This window comes from Somniosus microcephalus, unplaced genomic scaffold, assembly GCF_052327205.1.
Source record: "Somniosus microcephalus isolate GS21.2 unplaced genomic scaffold, FLI_Smic_1.0 unresolved_chr7, whole genome shotgun sequence".
In the NCBI taxonomy this organism is placed as follows: domain Eukaryota; kingdom Metazoa; phylum Chordata; class Chondrichthyes; order Squaliformes; family Somniosidae; genus Somniosus; species Somniosus microcephalus.
The window spans coordinates 29,272,832-29,290,428 of NW_028225185.1; the positions used below are offsets into that span (position 1 = coordinate 29,272,832).

General features: G+C 54.3%; 1 protein-coding gene across 2 annotated transcripts in view; it reads right to left on the reverse strand.

The window, feature by feature from the left end:
- Window positions 1–1,123: 1,123 nt before the first annotated feature.
- The window catches only part of LOC147086699 (H-2 class II histocompatibility antigen, A-U alpha chain-like), a 66,064-nt gene continuing 49,590 nt past the window's right edge, over window positions 1,124–17,597 (reverse strand). For both annotated transcript variants that reach the window (XM_085978859.1, XM_085978858.1), the window contains one exon: window positions 1,124–1,301. In XM_085978859.1, the coding sequence (XP_085834985.1) occupies window positions 1,287–1,301 (15 nt within the window). In that variant the 3' untranslated portion in view covers window positions 1,124–1,286. The remainder of the gene's footprint in view (window positions 1,302–17,597) is intronic.

Below are 17,597 nucleotides of genomic sequence, written 5' to 3' on the forward strand. Positions count from 1 at the left end.
TCGATCCCCCGTGCCCTCTGCATTCAGCGTCGATCCCCCGTGCCCTCTGTTAAGCGTCGATCCCCCGTGCCCTCTGCGTTCAGCATCGATCCCCCGTGCCCCCTGTGTTAAGCGTCGATCCCCCGTGCCCTCTGTGTTAAGCGTCGATCCCCCGTGCCCTCTGCGTTCAGCATCGATCCCCCGTGCCCCCTGCGTTAAGCGTTGATCCCCTGTGCCCCCTGTGTTAAGCGTCAATCCCCTGTGCCCCCTGTGTTAAGCGTCGATCCCCCGTGCCCTCTGTGTTAAGCGTCGATCCCCCGTGCCCCGTGTTAAGTGTCAATCCCCCGTGCCCTCTGTGTTAAGCGTCGATCCCCCATGTCCTCTGTGTTCAGCATCGATGCCCCGTGCCCTCTGTGTTAAGCGTCGATCCCCCATGCCCTCTGCGTTCAGCGTCGATCCCCCGTGTCCTCTGTGTTAAGCGTCGATCCCCCGTGCCCTCTGTGTTAAGCGTCGATCCCCCGTGCCCTCTGCGTTCAGCATCGATCCCCCGTGCCCCCTGCGTTAAGCGTCGATCCCCTGTGCCCCCTGTGTTAAGCGTCAATCCCCTGTGCCCCGTGTTAAGCGTCGATCCCCCGTGCCCCCTGTGTTAAGCGTCAATCCCCTGTGCCCCCTGTGTTAAGCGTCGATCCCCCGTGCCCTCTGTGTTAAGCGTCGATCCCCCGTGCCCCCTGTGTTAAGTGTCAATCCCCCGTGCCCTCTGTGTTAAGCGTCGATCCCCCATGTCCTCTGTGTTCAGCATCGATGCCCCGTGCCCTGTGTTAAGCGTCGATCCCCCATGCCCTCTGCGTTCAGCGTCGATCCCCCGTGTCCTCTGTGTTAAGCGTCGATCCCCCGTGCCCTCTGCGTTAAGCGTCGATCCCCCATGCCCTCTGCGTTCAGTATCGATCCCCCGTGCCCCCTGTGTTAAGCGTCGATCCCCCGTGCCCTCTGTGTTAAGCGTCGATCCCCCGTGCCCTCTGCGTTCAGCATCGATCCCCCGTGCCCCCTGTGTTAAGCGTCGATCCCCCGTGCCCCATGTGTTAAGCGTCGATCCCCTGTGCCCCCTGTGTTAAGTGTCGATCCCCCGTGCCCCCTGTGTTAAGCGTCGATCCCCCGTGCCCTCTGTGTTAAGCGTCGATCCCCCGTGCCCCCTGTGTTCAGCGTCGATGCCCCGTGCCCTCTGTGTTAAGCGTCGATCCCCCGTGCCCTCTGCGTTCAGCGTCGATCCCCCATGTCCTCTGTGTTAAGCGTCGATCCCCCGTGCCCAGTTAAACTTGTCTGACCTGGTTTGTGAAAAAGACATTCATTGAATTGGAAAGTTCGTTTCTTTCAAATTGAGCCCCAGCCCACTTTCAATGTTCTTTCCTCCCAATGCCCCTCCCTCCCTCTCCGGGGTGCCGGTTCCCGCGGGCGTCGGGCGCCCTCGGTTGCCTCACCCGAGTGGCCGCTCTCCGTGCTAGCGGTGAGTTTCGGTGCCGGTTCGACCCTGGAGGGCGCACTGCAGCAGAACCGGAAGCTGCTCTTCAGCCATTGTCTACATAAGCAGACATGACCGTCAACAGGACTCATTGCTTAAGAAATCAGGAACAGGAACCCACGGAGGCTTTTCCCCTGCTTTTCACAGTGTGGGCCGGGGCTCAGTGGGTCTCACTCTCGCCTCTGAGTCAGAAGGTTGTGGGTTCAAGTCCCCAATCCAGAGACTTGAGCACAAAAATCCAGGCTGATACTCCAGGGCAGTACTGAGGGAGCGCCGCACTGTCGGAGGGGCGGTACTGAGGGAGCGCCGCACTGTCGGAGGGGCGGGACTGAGGGAGCGCCGCACTGTCGGAGGGGCGGTACTGAGGGAGCGCCGCACTGTCGGAGGGGCGGTACTGAGGGAGCGCCGCACTGTCGGAGGGGCGGTACTGAGGGAGCGCCGCACTGTCGGAGGGGCAGTACTGAGGGAGCGCCGCACTGTCGGAGGGGCAGTACTGAGGGAGCGCCGCACTGTCGGAGGGGCAGTACTGAGGGAGCGCCGCACTGTCGGAGGGGCGGTACTGAGGGAGCGCCGCACTGTCGGAGGGGCAGTACTGAGGGAGAGCCGCACGGTCGGAGGGGCGGTACTGAGGGAGCGCCGCACTGTGGGAGGGGCAGTACTGAGGGAGCGCCGCACTGTCGGAGGGGCGGTACTGAGGGAGCGCCGCGCTGTCGGAGGGGCGGTACTGAGGGAGCGCCGCACTGTCGGAGGGGCGGTACTGAGGGAGCGCCGCGCTGTCGGAGGGGCGGTACTGAGGGAGCGCCGCACTGTCGGGGGGGCGGTACTGAGGGAGCGCCGCACTGTCGGAGGGGCGGTACTGAGGGAGCGCCGCACTGTCGGAGGGGCGGTACTGAGGGAGAGCCGCACTGTCGGAGGGGCAGTACTGAGGGAGCGCCGCACTGTCGGAGGGGCAGTACTGAGGGAGCACCGCACTGTCAGAGGGGCGGTACTGAGGGAGCGCCGCACTGTCGGAGGGGCAGTACTGAGGGAGTGCCGCACTGTCGGAGGGGCGGTTCTGAGGGAGCGCCGCACTGTCGGAGGGGCGATACTGAGGGAGCGCCGCACTGTCGGAGGGGCAGTACTGTGGGAGCACTGCACTGTCGGAGGGGCAGTACTGAGGGAGCGCCGCACTGTCGGAGGGGCAGGACTGAGGGAGCGCCGCACTGTCGGAGGGGCAGTACTGAGCGAGCGCCGCACTGTCGGAGGGGCAGTACTGAGGCCAGGGGTGGGACCTTCCTGTTCTGACTGGCTGATGACCATATGTAGAAGCCATTTCCAAATTTCTTCAAGCCCCATTACCTTCACAAAAGGCATTTGGCAAAATCTTTCTTTGTCTGGGGAAGTGCGATGATGAGCCATTATTTATATCATCATGTCACTCGGAAATAATATATTTATATTTCAATCCCATTTAGATCGCCAATTTACATGGGTTTGATAAAGAGTAAAGCTCCCTCTACACTGTCCCCATCAAACACTCCCAGGGCAGGTACAGCGTGGGTTAGATACAGAGTAAAGCTCCCTCTACACTGTCCCATCAAACACTCCCAGGGCAGGTACAGCACGGGTTAGATACAGAGTAAAGCTCCCTCTACACTGTCCCAGCAAACGCTCCCAGGGCAGGTACAGCACGGGTAAGATACAGAGTAAAGCTCCCTCGACACTGTCCCCATCAAACACTCCCAGGGCAGGTACAGCACGGGTCAGATACAAAGTAAAGCTCCCTCTACACTGTCCCCATCAAACACTCCCAGGGCAGGTACAGCACGGGGTTAGATACAGAGTAAAGCTCTCTCTACACTGTCCCAGCAAACACTCCCAAGGCAGGTACAGCGTGGGTTAGATACAGAGTAAAGCTCCCTCTACACTGTCCCATCAAACACTCCCAGGGCAGGTACAGCATGGGTTAGATACAGAGTAAAGCTCCCTCTACACTGTCCCAGCAAACGCTCCCAGGGCAGGTACACCACGGGTTAGATACAGAGTAAAGCTCCCTCGACACTGTCCCCATCAAACACTCCCAGGGCAGGTACAGCACGGGTTAGATACAGAGTAAAGCTCCCTCTACACTGTCCCCATCAAACACTCCCAGGGCAGGTACAGCACGGGGTTAGATACAGACCAAAGCTCTCTCTACACTGTCCCAGCAAACACTCCCAAGGCAGGTACAGCGTGGGTTAGATACAGAGTAAAGCTCCCTCTACACTGTCCCATCAAACACTCCCAGGGCAGGTACAGCACGGGTTAGATACAGAGTAAAGCTCCCCCTACACTGTCCCATCAAACACTCCCAGGGCAGGTACAGCACGGGTTAGATACAGAGTAAAGCTCCCTCTACACTGTCCCCATCAAACACTCCCAAGGCAGGCACAGCGTGGGTTAGATACAGAGTAAAGCTCCCTCTACACTGTCCCATCAAACACTCCCAGGGCAGGTACAGCACGGGTTAGATACAGAGTAAAGCTCCCCCTACACTGTCCCATCAAACACTCCCAGGGCAGGTACAGCACGGGTTAGATACAGAGTAAAGCTCCCTCTACACTGTCCCCATCAAACACTCCCAGGGCAGGTACAGCACGGGTTAGATACAGAGTAAAGCTCCCTCTACACTGTCCCATCAAACACTCCCAGGGCAGGTACAGCACGGGGTTAGATACAGAGTAAAGCTCCCTCTACACTGTCCCATCAAACACTCCCAGGGCAGGTACAGCACGGGTTAGATACAGAGTAAAGCTCCCTCGACACTGTCCCATCAAACACTCCCAGGGCAGGTACAGTACGGGTTAGATACAGAGTAAAGCTCCCTCTACACTGTCCCATCAAACACACCCAAGGCAGGTACAGCGTGGGTTAGATACAGAGTAAAGCTCCCTCGACACTGTCCCCATCAAACACTCCCAGGGCAGGTACAGCACGGGTTAGATACAGAGTAAAGCTCCCTCTACACTGTCCCCATCAAACACTCCCAGGGCAGGTACAGCACGGGTTAGATACAGAGTAAAGCTCCCTCTACACTGTCCCCATCAAACACTCCCAGGGCAGGTACAGCACCGGTTAGATACAGAGTAAAGCTCCCTCTACACTGTCCCCATCAAATACTCCCAGGGCAGGTACAGCACGGGTTAGATACAGAGTAAAGCTCCCTCTACACTGTCCCCATCAAACACTCCCAGGGCAGGTACAGCACGGGTTAGATACAGAGTAAAGCTCCCTCGACACTGTCCCCATCAAACACTCCCAGGGCAGGTACAGCACAGGTTAGATACAGAGTAAAGCTCTCTCTACATTGTCCCATCAAACACTCCCAGGGCAGGTGCAGCACGGGTTATATATAGAGTAAAGCACCCTCTACACTGTCCCATCAAACACTCCCAGGGCAGGTACAGCACGGGGTTAGATACAGAGTAAAGCTCCCTCTACACTGTCCCATCAAACACTCCCAGGGCAGGTACAGCATGGGTTAGATACAGAGTAAAGCTCCCTCTACACTATCCCCATCAAACACTCCCAGGGCAGGTACAGCACGGGTTAGATACAGAGTAAAGCTCCCTCTACATTGTCGCATCAAACACTCCCAGGGCAGGTACAGCACGGGGTTAGATACAGAGTAAAGCTCCCTCTACACTGTCCCATCAAACACTCCCAGGGCAGGTACAGCACGGGTTAGATACAGAGCAAAGCTCCCTCTACACTGACCCATCAAACACACCCAGGGCAGGTACAGCATGGGTTAGATACAGAGTAAAGCTCCCTCTACACTGTCCCCATCAAACACTCCCAGGGCAGGTACAGCACGGGTTAGATACAGTGTAAAGCTCCCTCTACACTGTCCCATCAAACGCTCCCAGGGCAGGTACAGCACAGGGTTAGATACAGAGTAAAGCTCCCTCTACAATGTCCCCATCAAACACTCCCAGGGCAGGTACAGCACGGGTTAGATACAGAGTAAATCTCCCTCTACACTGTCCCCATCAAACACTCCCAGGGCAGGTACAGCACAGGGTTAGATACCGAGTAAAGCTCCCTCTACAATGTCCCCATCAAACACTCCCAGGGCAGGTACAGCACGGGTTAGATACAGAGTAAAGCTCCCTCTACACTGTCCCCATCAAACACTCCCAGGGCAGGTACAGCACGGGTTAGATACAGAGTAAAGCTCTCTCTACATTGTCCCATCAAACACTCCCAGGGCAGGTACAGCACGGGTTAGATACAGAGTAAAGCTCCCTCTACACTGTCCCCATCAAACACTCCCAGGGCAGGTACAGCACGGGGTTAGCTACAGAGTAAAGCTCCCTCTACACTGTCCCCATCAAACACTCCCAGGGCAGGTACAGCACGGGTTAGATACAGAGTAAAGCTCCCTCGACACTGTCCCCATCAAACACTCCCAGGGCAGGTACAGCACAGGGTTAGATACAGAGTAAAGCTCCCTCTACAATGTCCCCATCAAACACACCCAGGGCAGGTACAGCACGGGGTAGATACAGAGTAAAGCTCCCTCTACACTGTCCCCATCAAACACTCCCAGGGCAGGTACAGCACAGGGTTAGATACAGAGTAAAGCTCCCTCTACAATGTCCCCATCAAACACTCCCAGGGCAGGTACAGCACGGGTTAGATACAGAGTAAAGCTCCCTCTACACTGTCCCCATCAAACACTCCCAGGGCAGGTACAGCACGGGTTAGATACAGAGTAAAGCTCTCTCTACATTGTCCCATCAAACACTCCCAGGGCAGGTACAGCACGGGTTAGATACAGAGTAAAGCTCCCTCTACACTGTCCCCATCAAACACACCCAAGGCAGGTACAGCGTGGGTTAGATACAGAGTAAAGCTCCCTCTACACTGACCCATCAAACACTCCCAGGGCAGGTACAGCACGGGTTAGATACAGAGTAAAGCTCCCTCTACACTGTCCCGTCAAACACTCCCAGGGCAGGTACAGCACGGGGTTAGATACAGAGTAAAGCTCCCTCTACACTGTCCCATCAAACACTCCCAGGACAGGTACAGCACGGGTTAGATACAGAGTAAAGCTCCCTCTACACTGACCCATCAAACACACCCAGGGCAGGTACAGCGTGGGTTAGATACAGAGTAAAGCTCCCTCGACACTGTCCCCATCAAACACTCCCAGGGCAGGTACAGCACGGGTTAGATACAGTGTAAAGCTCCCTCTACACTGTCCCATCAAACGCTCCCAGGGCAGGTACAGCACGGGTTAGATATAGAGTAAAGCTCCCTCTACACTGTCCCATCAAACGCTCCCAGGGCAGGTACAGCACGTGTTAGATACAGAGTAAAGCTCCCTCTACACTGTTCCCATCAAACACTCCCAGGGCAGGTACAGCACGGGTTAGATACAGTGTAAAGCTCCCTCTACACTGTCCCATCAAACGCTCCCAGGGCAGGTACAGCACGGGTTAGATACAGAGTAAAGCTCCCTCTACACTGTCCCCATCAAACACTCCCAGGGCAGGTACAGCACGGGGTTAGCTACAGAGTAAAGCTCCCTCTACACTGTCCCCATCAAACACTCCCAGGGCAGGTACAGCACGGGTTAGATACAGAGTAAAGCTCCCTCTACACTGTCCCCATCAAACACTCCCAGGGCAGGTACAGCACAGGGTTAGATACAGAGTAAAGCTCCCTCTACACTGTCCCCATCAAACACTCCCAGGGCAGGTACAGCACGGGTTAGATAGAGAGTAAAGCTCCGTCTACACTGTCCCCATCAAACACTCCCAGGGCAGGTACAGCACGGGTTAGATACAGAGTAAAGCTCTCTCTACATTGTCCCATCAAACACTCCCAGGGCAGGTACAGCACGGGTTAGATACAGAGTAAAGCTCCCTCTACACTGTCCCCATCAAACACACCCAAGGCAGGTACAGCACGGGTTAGATACAGAGTAACGCTCCCTCTACACTGTCCCATCAAACACTCCCAGGGCAGGTACAGCACGGGGTTAGATACAGAGTAAAGCTCCCTCTACACTGTCCCCATCAAACACTCCCAGGGCAGGTACAGCACGGGTTAGATACAGAGTAACGCTCCCTCTACACTGTCCCATCAAACACTCCCAGGGCAGGTACAGCACGGGGTTAGATACAGAGTAAAGCTCCCTCTGCAGTGTCCCATCAAACACTCCCAGGGCAGGTACAGCACGTGTTAGATACAGAGTAAAGCTCCCTCTACACTGTCCCCATCAAACACTCCCAGGGCAGGTACAGCACGGGTTAGATACAGTGTAAAGCTCCCTCTACACTGTCCCATCAAACGCTCCCAGGGCAGGTACAGCACGGGTTAGATACAGAGTAAAGCTCCCTCTACACTGTCCCCATCAAACACTCCCAGGGCAGGTACAGCACGGGGTTAGCTACAGAGTAAAGCTCCCTCTGCACTGTCCCCATCAAACACTCCCAGGGCAGGTACAGCACGGGTTAGATACAGAGTAAAGCTCCCTCTACACTGTCCCCATCAAACACTCCCAGGGCAGGTACAGCACAGGGTTAGATACAGAGTAAAGCTCCCTCTACAATGCCCCCATCAAACACTCCCAGGGCAGGTACAGCACGGGTTAGATACAGAGTAAATCTCCCTCTACACTGTCCCCATCAAACACTCCCAGGGCAGGTACAGCACAGGGTTAGATACAGAGTAAAGCTCCCTCTACAATGTCCCCATCAAACACTCCCAGGGCAGGTACAGCACGGGTTAGATACAGAGTAAAGCTCCCTCTACACTGTCCCCATCAAACACTCCCAGGGCAGGTACAGCACGGGTTAGATACAGAGTAAAGCTCTCTCTACATTGTCCCATCAAACACTCCCAGGGCAGGTACAGCACGGGTTAGATACAGAGTAAAGCTCCCTCTACACTGTCCCCATCAAACACACCCAAGGCAGGTACAGCGTGGGTTAGATACAGAGTAAAGCTCCCTCTACACTGTCCCATCAAACACTCCCAGGGCAGGTACAGCACGGGTTAGATACAGAGTAAAGCTCCCTCTACACTGTCCCATCAAACACTCCCAGGGCAGGTACAGCACGGGGTTAGATACAGAGTAAAGCTCCCTCTACACTGTCCCATCAAACACTCCCAGGGCAGGTACAGCACGGGTTAGATACAGAGTAAAGCTCCCTCTACACTGACCCATCAAACACACCCAGGGCAGGTACAGCGTGGGTTAGATACAGAGTAAAGCTCCCTCGACACTGTCCCCATCAAACACTCCCAGGGCAGGTACAGCACGGGTTAGATACAGTGTAAAGCTCCCTCTACACTGTCCCATCAAACGCTCCCAGGGCAGGTACAGCACGGGTTAGATACAGAGTAAAGCTCCCTCTACACTGTTCCCATCAAACACTCCCAGGGCAGGTACAGCACGGGTTAGATACAGTGTAAAGCTCCCTCTACACTGTCCGATCAAACACTCCCAGGGCAGGTACAGCACGGGTTAGATACAGAGTAAAGCTCCCTCTACACTGTCCCATCAAACACACCCAAGGCAGGTACAGCGTGGGTTAGATACAGAGTAAAGCTCCCTCGACACTGTCCCCATCAAGCACTCCCAGGGCAGGTACAGCACGGGTTAGATACAGAGTAAAGCTCCCACTACACTGTCCCCATCAAACACTCCCAGGGCAGCTCCAGCACGGGTTAGATACAGAGTAAAGCTCCCTCTACACTGTCCCCATCAAACACTCCCAGGGCAGTTACAGCATAGGTTAGATACAGAGTAAAGCTCCCTCTACACTGTCCCCATCAAATACTCCCAGGGCAGGTACAGCACGGGTTAGATACAGAGCAAAGCTCCCTCTACACTGTCCCCATCAAACACTCCCAGGGCAGGTACAGCACGGGTTAGATACAGAGTAAAGCTCCCTCTACACTGTCCCCATCAAACACTCCCAGGGCAGGTACAGCACGGGTTAGATACAGAGTAAAGCTCTCTCTACATTGTCCCATCAAACACTCCCAGGGCAGGTGCAGCACGGGTTAGATACAGAGTAAAGCACCCTCTACACTGTCCCATCAAACACTTCCAGGGCAGGTACAGCACAGGGTTAGATACAGAGTAAGGCTCCCTCTACACTGTCCCATCAAACACTCCCAGGGCAGGTACAGCATGGGTTAGATACAGAGTAAAGCTCCCTCTACACTGTCCCCATCAAACACTCCCAGGGCAGGTACAGCACGGGTTAGATACAGAGTAAAGCTCCCTCTACATTGTCGCATCAAACACTCCCAGGGCAGGTACAGCACCGGGTTAGATACAGAGTAAAGCTCCCTCTACACTGTCCCATCAAACACTCCCAGGGCAGGTACAGCACGGGTTAGATACAGAGTAAAGCTCCCTCTACAGTGACCCATCAAACACACCCAGGGCAGGTACAGCGTGGGTTAGATACAGAGTAAAGCTCCCTCGACACTGTCCCCATCAAACACTCCCAGGGCAGGTACAGCACGGGTTAGATACAGTGTAAAGCTCCCTCTACACTGTCCCATCAAACGCTCCCAGGGCAGGTACTGCACGGGTTAGATACAGAGTAAAGCTCCCTCTACACTGTCCCCATCAAACACTCCCAGGGCAGGTACAGCACGGGGTTAGCGACAGAGTAAAGCTCCCTCTACACTGTCCCCATCAAACACTCCCAGGGCAGGTACAGCACGGGATAGATACAGTGTAAAGCTCCCTCTACACTGTCCCATCAAACGCTCCCAGGGCAGGTACAGCACGGGTTAGATACAGAGTAAAGCTCCCTCTACACTGTCCCCATCAAACACTCCCAGGGCAGGTACAGCACGGGGTTAGCTACAGAGTAAAGCTCCCTCTACACTGTCCCCATCAAACACTCCCAGGGCAGCTACAGCACGGGTTAGATACAGAGTAAAGCTCCCTCGACACTGTCCCCATCAAACACTCCCAGGGCAGGTACAGCACAGGGTTAGATACAGAGTAAAGCTCCCTCTACAATGTCCCCATCAAACACACCCAGGGCAGGTACAGCACGGGGTAGATACAGAGTAAAGCTCCCTCTACACTGTCCCCATCAAACACTCCCAGGGCAGGTACAGCACAGGGTTAGATACAGAGTAAAGCTCCCTCTACAATGTCCCCATCAAACACTCCCAGGGCAGGTACAGCACGGGTTAGATACAGAGTAAAGCTCCCTCTACACTGTCCCCATCAAACACTCCCAGGGCAGGTACAGCACGGGTTAGATACAGTGAAAAGCTCCCTCTACACTGTCACATCAAACGCTCCCAGGGCAGGTACAGCACGGGTTAGATACAGAGTAAAGCTCCCTCTACACTGTCCCATCAAACACTCCCAGGGCAGGTACAGCACGGGTTAGATACAGAGTAAAACTCCCTCTACACTGTCCCATCAAACACTCCCAGGGCAGGTACAGCACGGGTTAGATACAGAGTAAAGCTCCCTCCACACTGTCCCATGAAACACTCCCAGGGCAGGTACAGCACGGGTTAGATACAGAGTAAAGCTCCCTCTACACTGTCCAATCAAACACTCCCAGGGCAGGTACAGCACGGGTTAGATACAGAGTAAAGCTCCCTCTACACTGTCCCCATCAAACACTCCCAGGGCAGGTACAGCACGGGTTAGATACAGTGTAAAGCTCCCTCTACACTGTCACATCAAACGCTCCCAGGGCAGGTACAGCACGGGTTAGAGACAGAGTAAAGCTCCCTCTACACTGTCCCATCAAACACTCCCAGGGCAGGTACAGCACGGGGTTAGATACAGAGTAAAGCTCCCTCTGCACTGTCCCATCAAACACTCCCAGGGCAGGTACAGCACGGGTTAGATGCAGAGTAAAGCTCCCTCTACACTGTCCCATCAAACACTCCCAGGGCAGGTACAGCACGGGTTAGATGCAGAGTAAAGCTCCCTCTACATTGTCGCATCAAACACTCCCAGGGCAGGTACAGCACGGGGTTAGATACAGAGTAAAGCTCCCTCTACACTGTCCCATCAAACACTCCCAGGGCAGGTACAGCACGGGTTAGATACAGAGCAAAGCTCCCTCTTCACTGACCCATCAAAGACACCCAGGGCAGGTACAGCGTGGGTTAGATACAGAGTAAAGCTCCCTCGACACTGTCCCCATCAAACACTCCCAGGGCAGGTACAGCACGGGTTAGATACAGTGTAAAGCTCCCTCTACACTGTCCCATCAAACGCTCCCAGGGCAGGTACAGCACGGGTTAGATACAGAGTAAAGCTCCCTCTACACTGTCCCCATCAAACACTCCCAGGGCAGGTACAGCACGGGGTTAGCTACAGAGTAAAGCTCCCTCTGCACTGTCCCCATCAAACACTCCCAGGGCAGGTACAGCACGGGTTAGATACAGAGTAAAGCTCCCTCTACACTGTCCCCATCAAACACTCCCAGGGCAGGTACAGCACAGGGTTAGATACAGAGTAAAGCTCCCTCTACAATGTCCCCATCAAACACTCCCAGGGCAGGTACAGCACGGGTTAGATACAGAGTAAATCTCCCTCTACACTGTCCCCATCAAACACTCCCAGGGCAGGTACAGCACAGGGTTAGATACAGAGTAAAGCTCCCTCTACAATGTCCCCATCAAACACTCCCAGGGCAGGTACAGCACAGGTTAGATACAGAGTAAATCTCCCTCTACACTGTCCCCATCAAACACTCCCAGGGCAGGTACAGCACGGGTTAGATACAGAGTAAAGCTCTCTCTACATTGTCCCATCAAACACTCCCAGGGCAGGTACAGCACGGGGTTAGATACAGAGTAAAGCTCCCTCTACACTGTCCCATCAAACACTCCCAGGGAATGTACAGCACGGGTTAGATACAGAGTAAAGCTCCCTCTACACTGACCCATCAAACACACCCAGGGCAGGTACAGCGTGGGTTAGATACAGAGTAAAGCTCCCTCGACACTGTCCCCATCAAACACTCCCAGGGCAGGTACAGCACGGGTTAGATACAGTGTAAAGCTCCCTCTACACTGTCCCAGCAAACGCTCCCAGGGCAGGTGCAGCACGGGTTAGATACAGAGTAAAGCTCCCTCTACACTGTTCCCATCAAACACTCCCAGGGCAGGTACAGCACGGGTTAGATACAGTGTAAAGCTCCCTCTACACTGTCCCATCAAACACTCCCAGGGCAGGTACAGCACGGGTTAGATACAGAGTAAAGCTCCCTCTACACTGTCCCATCAAACACACCCAAGGCAGGTACAGCGTGGGTTAGATACAGAGTAAAGCTCCCTCGACACTGTCCCCATCAAGCACTCCCAGGGCAGGTACAGCACGGGTTAGATACAGAGTAAAGCTCCCTCTACACTGTCCCCATCAAACACTCCCAGGGCAGCTCCAGCACGGGTTAGATGCAGAGTAAAGCTCCCTCTACACTGTCCCCATCAAACACTCCCAGGGCAGGTACAGCACAGGTTAGATACAGAGTAAAGCTCCCTCTACACTGTCCCCATCAAATACTCCCAGGGCAGGTACAGCACGGGTTAGATACAGAGCAAAGCTCCCTCTACACTGTCCCCATCAAACACTCCCAGGGCAGGTACAGCACGGGTTGGATACAGAGTAAAGCTCCCTCTACACTGTCCCCATCAAACACTCCCAGGGCAGGTACAGCACGGGTTAGATACAGAGTAAAGCTCTCTCTACATTGTCCCATCAAACACTCCCAGGGCAGGTGCAGCACGGGTTAGATACAGAGTAAAGCACCCTCTACACTGTCCCATCAAACACTCCCAGGGCAGGTACAGCACAGGGTTAGATACAGAGTAAGGCTCCCTCTACACTGTCCCATCAAACACTCCCAGGGCAGGTACAGCATGGGTTAGATACAGAGTAAAGCTCCCTCTACACTGTCCCCATCAAACACTCCCAGGGCAGCTCCAGCACGGGTTAGATACAGAGTAAAGCTCCCTCTACACTGTCCCATCAAACACACCCAGGGCAGGTACAGCGTGGGTTAGATACAGAGTAAAGCTCCCTCGACACTGTCCCCATCAAACACTCCCAGGGCAGGTACAGCACGGGTTTGATACAGTGTAAAGCTCCCTCTACACTGTCCCATCAAACGCTCCCAGGGCAGGTACTGCACGGGTTAGATACAGAGTAAAGCTCCCTCTACACTGTCCCCATCAAACACTCCCAGGGCAGGTACAGCACGGGGTTAGCGACAGAGTAAAGCTCCCTCTACACTGTCCCCATCAAACACTCCCAGGGCAGGTACAGCACGGGATAGATACAGTGTAAAGCTCCCTCTACACTGTCCCATCAAACGCTCCCAGGGCAGGTACAGCACGGATTAGATACAGAGTAAAGCTCCCTCTACACTGTCCCCATCAAACACTCCCAGGGCAGGTACAGCACGGGGTTAGCTACAGAGTAAAGCTCCATCTACACTGTCCCCATCAAACACTCCCAGGGCAGGTACAGCACGGGTTAGATACAGAGTAAAGCTGCCTCGACACTGTCCCCATCAAACACTCCCAGGGCAGGTACAGCACAGGGTTAGATACAGAGTAAAGCTCCCTCTACAATGTCCCCATCAAACACTCCCAGGGCAGGTACAGCACGGGGTAGATACAGAGTAAAGCTCCCTCTACACTGTCCCCATCAAACACTCCCAGGGAAGGTACAGCACAGGGTTAGATACAGATTAAAGCTCCCTCTACAATGTCCCCATCAAACACTCCCAGGGCAGGGACAGCACGGGTTAGATACAGAGTAAAGCTCCCTCTACACTGTCCCCATCAAACACTCCCAGGGCAGGTACAGCACGGGTTAGATACAGAGTAAAGCTCTCTCTACATTGTCCCATCAAACACTCCCAGGGCAGGTACAGCACGGGTTAGATACAGAGTAAAGCTCCCTCTACACTGTCCCCATCAAACACACCCAAGGCAGGTACAGCGTGGGTTAGATACAGAGTAAAGCTCCCTCTACACTGTCCCATCAAACACTCCCAGGGCAGGTACAGCACGGGTTAGATACAGAGTAAAGCTCCCTCTACACTGTCCCGTCAAACACTCCCAGGGCAGGTACAGCACGGGTTAGATAGAGAGTAAAGCTCCGTCTACACTGTCCCCATCAAACACTCCCAGGGCAGGTACAGCACGGGTTAGATACAGAGTAAAGCTCTCTCTACATTTTCCCATCAAACACTCCCAGGGCAGGTACAGCACGGGTTAGATACAGAGTAAAGCTCCCTCTACACTGTCCCCATCAAACACACCCAAGGCAGGTACAGCACGGGTTAGATACAGAGTAACGCTCCCTCTACACTGTCCCATCAAACACTCCCAGGGCAGGTACAGCACGGGGTTAGATACAGAGTAAAGCTCCCTCTACACTGTCCCCATCAAACACTCCCAGGGCAGGTACAGCACGGGTTAGATACAGAGTAACGCTCCCTCTACACTGTCCCATCAAACACTCCCAGGGCAGGTACAGCACGGGGTTAGATACAGAGTAAAGCTCCCTCTGCAGTGTCCCATCAAACACTCCCAGGGCAGGTACAGCACGGGGTTAGATACAGAGTAAAGCTCCCTCTACACTGTCCCATCAAACACTCCCAGGGCAGGTACAGCATGGGTTAGATACAGAGTAAAGCTCCCTCTACACTGTCCCCATCAAACACTCCCAGGGCAGGTACAGCATGGGTTAGATACAGAGTAAAGCTCCCTCTACACTGTCCCCATCAAACACTCCCAGGGCAGGTACAGCACGGGTTAGATACAGAGTAAAGCTCCCTCTACACTGTCCCATCAAACACTCCCAGGGCAGGTACAGCACGGGGTTAGATACAGAGTAAAGCTCCCTCTACACTGTCCCATCAAACACTCCCAGGGCAGGTACAGCACGGGTTAGATACAGAGTAAAGCTCCCTCTACACTGTCCCATCAAACACTCCCAGGGCAGGTACAGCACGGGTTAGATACAGTGTAAAGCTCCCTCTACACTGTCACATCAAACGCTCCCAGGGCAGGTACAGCACCGGTTAGATACAGAGTAAAGCTCCCTCTACACTGTCCCATCAAACACTCCCAGGGCAGGTACAGCACGGGTTAGATACAGAGTAAAACTCCCTCTACACTGTCCCATCAAACACTCCCAGGGCAGGTACAGCACGGGTTAGATACAGAGTAAAGCTTCCTCTACACTGTCCCCATCAAACACTCCCAAGGCAGGTACAGCACAGGGTTAGATACAGAGTAAAGCTCCCTCTACACTGTCCCATCAAACACTCCCAGGGCAGGTACAGCACGGGGTTAGATACAGAGTAAACCTCCCTCTACACTGTCCCATCAAACACTCCCAGGGCAGGTACAGCACGGGTTAGATACAGAGTAAAGCTCCCTCTACACTGTCCAATCAAACACTCCCAGGGCAGGTACAGCACGGGTTAGATACAGAGTAAAGCTCCCTCTACACTGTCCCCATCAAACACTCCCAGGGCAGGTACAGCACGGGTTAGATACAGTGTAAAGCTCCCTCTACACTGTCACATCAAACGCTCCCAGGGCAGGTACAGCACGGGTTAGAGACAGAGTAAAGCTCCCTCTACACTGTCCCATCAAACACTCCCAGGGCAGGTACAGCACGGGGTTAGATACAGAGTAAAGCTCCCTCTGCACTGTCCCATCAAACACTCCCAGGGCAGGTACAGCACGGGTTAGATGCAGAGTAAAGCTCCCTCTACACTGTCCCATCAAACACTCCCAGGGCAGGTACAGCACGGGTTAGATGCAGAGTAAAGCTCCCTCTACACTGACCCATCAAACACTCCCAGGGCAGGTACAGCACGGGTTAGATACAGAGTAAAGCTCCCTCTACACTGACCCATCAAACACTCCCAGGGCAGGTACAGCACGGGGTTAGATACAGAGTAAAGGTCCCTCTACACTGTCCCATCAAACACTCCCAAGGCAGGTACAGCATGGGTTAGATACAGAGTAAAGCACCCTCTACACTGTCCCATCAAACACTCCCAGGGCAGGTAGAGCACGGGGTTAGATACAGAGTAAAGCTCCCTCTACACTGTCCCATCAAACACTCCCAGGGCAGGTACAGGAAGGGGTTAGATACAGAGTAAAGCTCCCTCTACACTGCCCCATCAAACACTCCCAGGGCAGGTACAGCACGGGTTAGATACAGAGTAAAGCTCCCCCTACACTGTCCCCATCAAACTCTCCCAGGGCAGGTACAGCACGGGTTAGATACAGAGTAAAGCTCCCTCGACACTGTCCCCATCAAACACTCCCAGGGCAGGTACAGCACGGGTTAGATACAGTGTAAAGCTCCCTCTACACTGTCCCATCAATCGCTCACAGGGCAGGTACAGCACGGGTTAGATACAGAGTAAAGCTCCCTCTACACTGTCCCATCAAACACTCCCAGGGCCGGTACAGCACGGGTTAGATACACAGTAAAGCTCCCTCTACACTGACCCATCAAACACACCCAGGGCAGGTACAGCGTGGGTTAGATACAGAGTAAAGCTCCCTCGACACTGTCCCCATCAAACACTCCCAGGGCAGGTACAGCACGGGTTAGATACAGTGTAAAGCTCCCTCTACACTGTCCCAGCAAACGCTCCCAGGGCAGGTGCAGCACGGGTTAGATACAGAGTAAAGCTCCCTCTACACTGTTCCCATCAAACACTCCCAGGGCAGGTACAGCACGGGTTAGATACAGTGTAAAGCTCCCTCTACACTGTCCCATCAAACACTCCCAGGGCAGGTACAGCACGGGTTAGATACAGAGTAAAGCTCCCTCTACACTGTCCCATCAAACACACCCAAGGCAGGTACAGCGTGGGTTAGATACAGAGTAAAGCTCCCTCGACACTGTCCCCATCAAGCACTCCCAGGGCAGGTACAGCACGGGTTAGATACAGAGTAAAGCTCCCTCTACACTGTCCCCATCAAACACTCCCAGGGCAGCTCCAGCACGGGTTAGATGCAGAGTAAAGCTCCCTCTACACTGTCCCCATCAAACACTCCCAGGGCAGGTACAGCACAGGTTAGA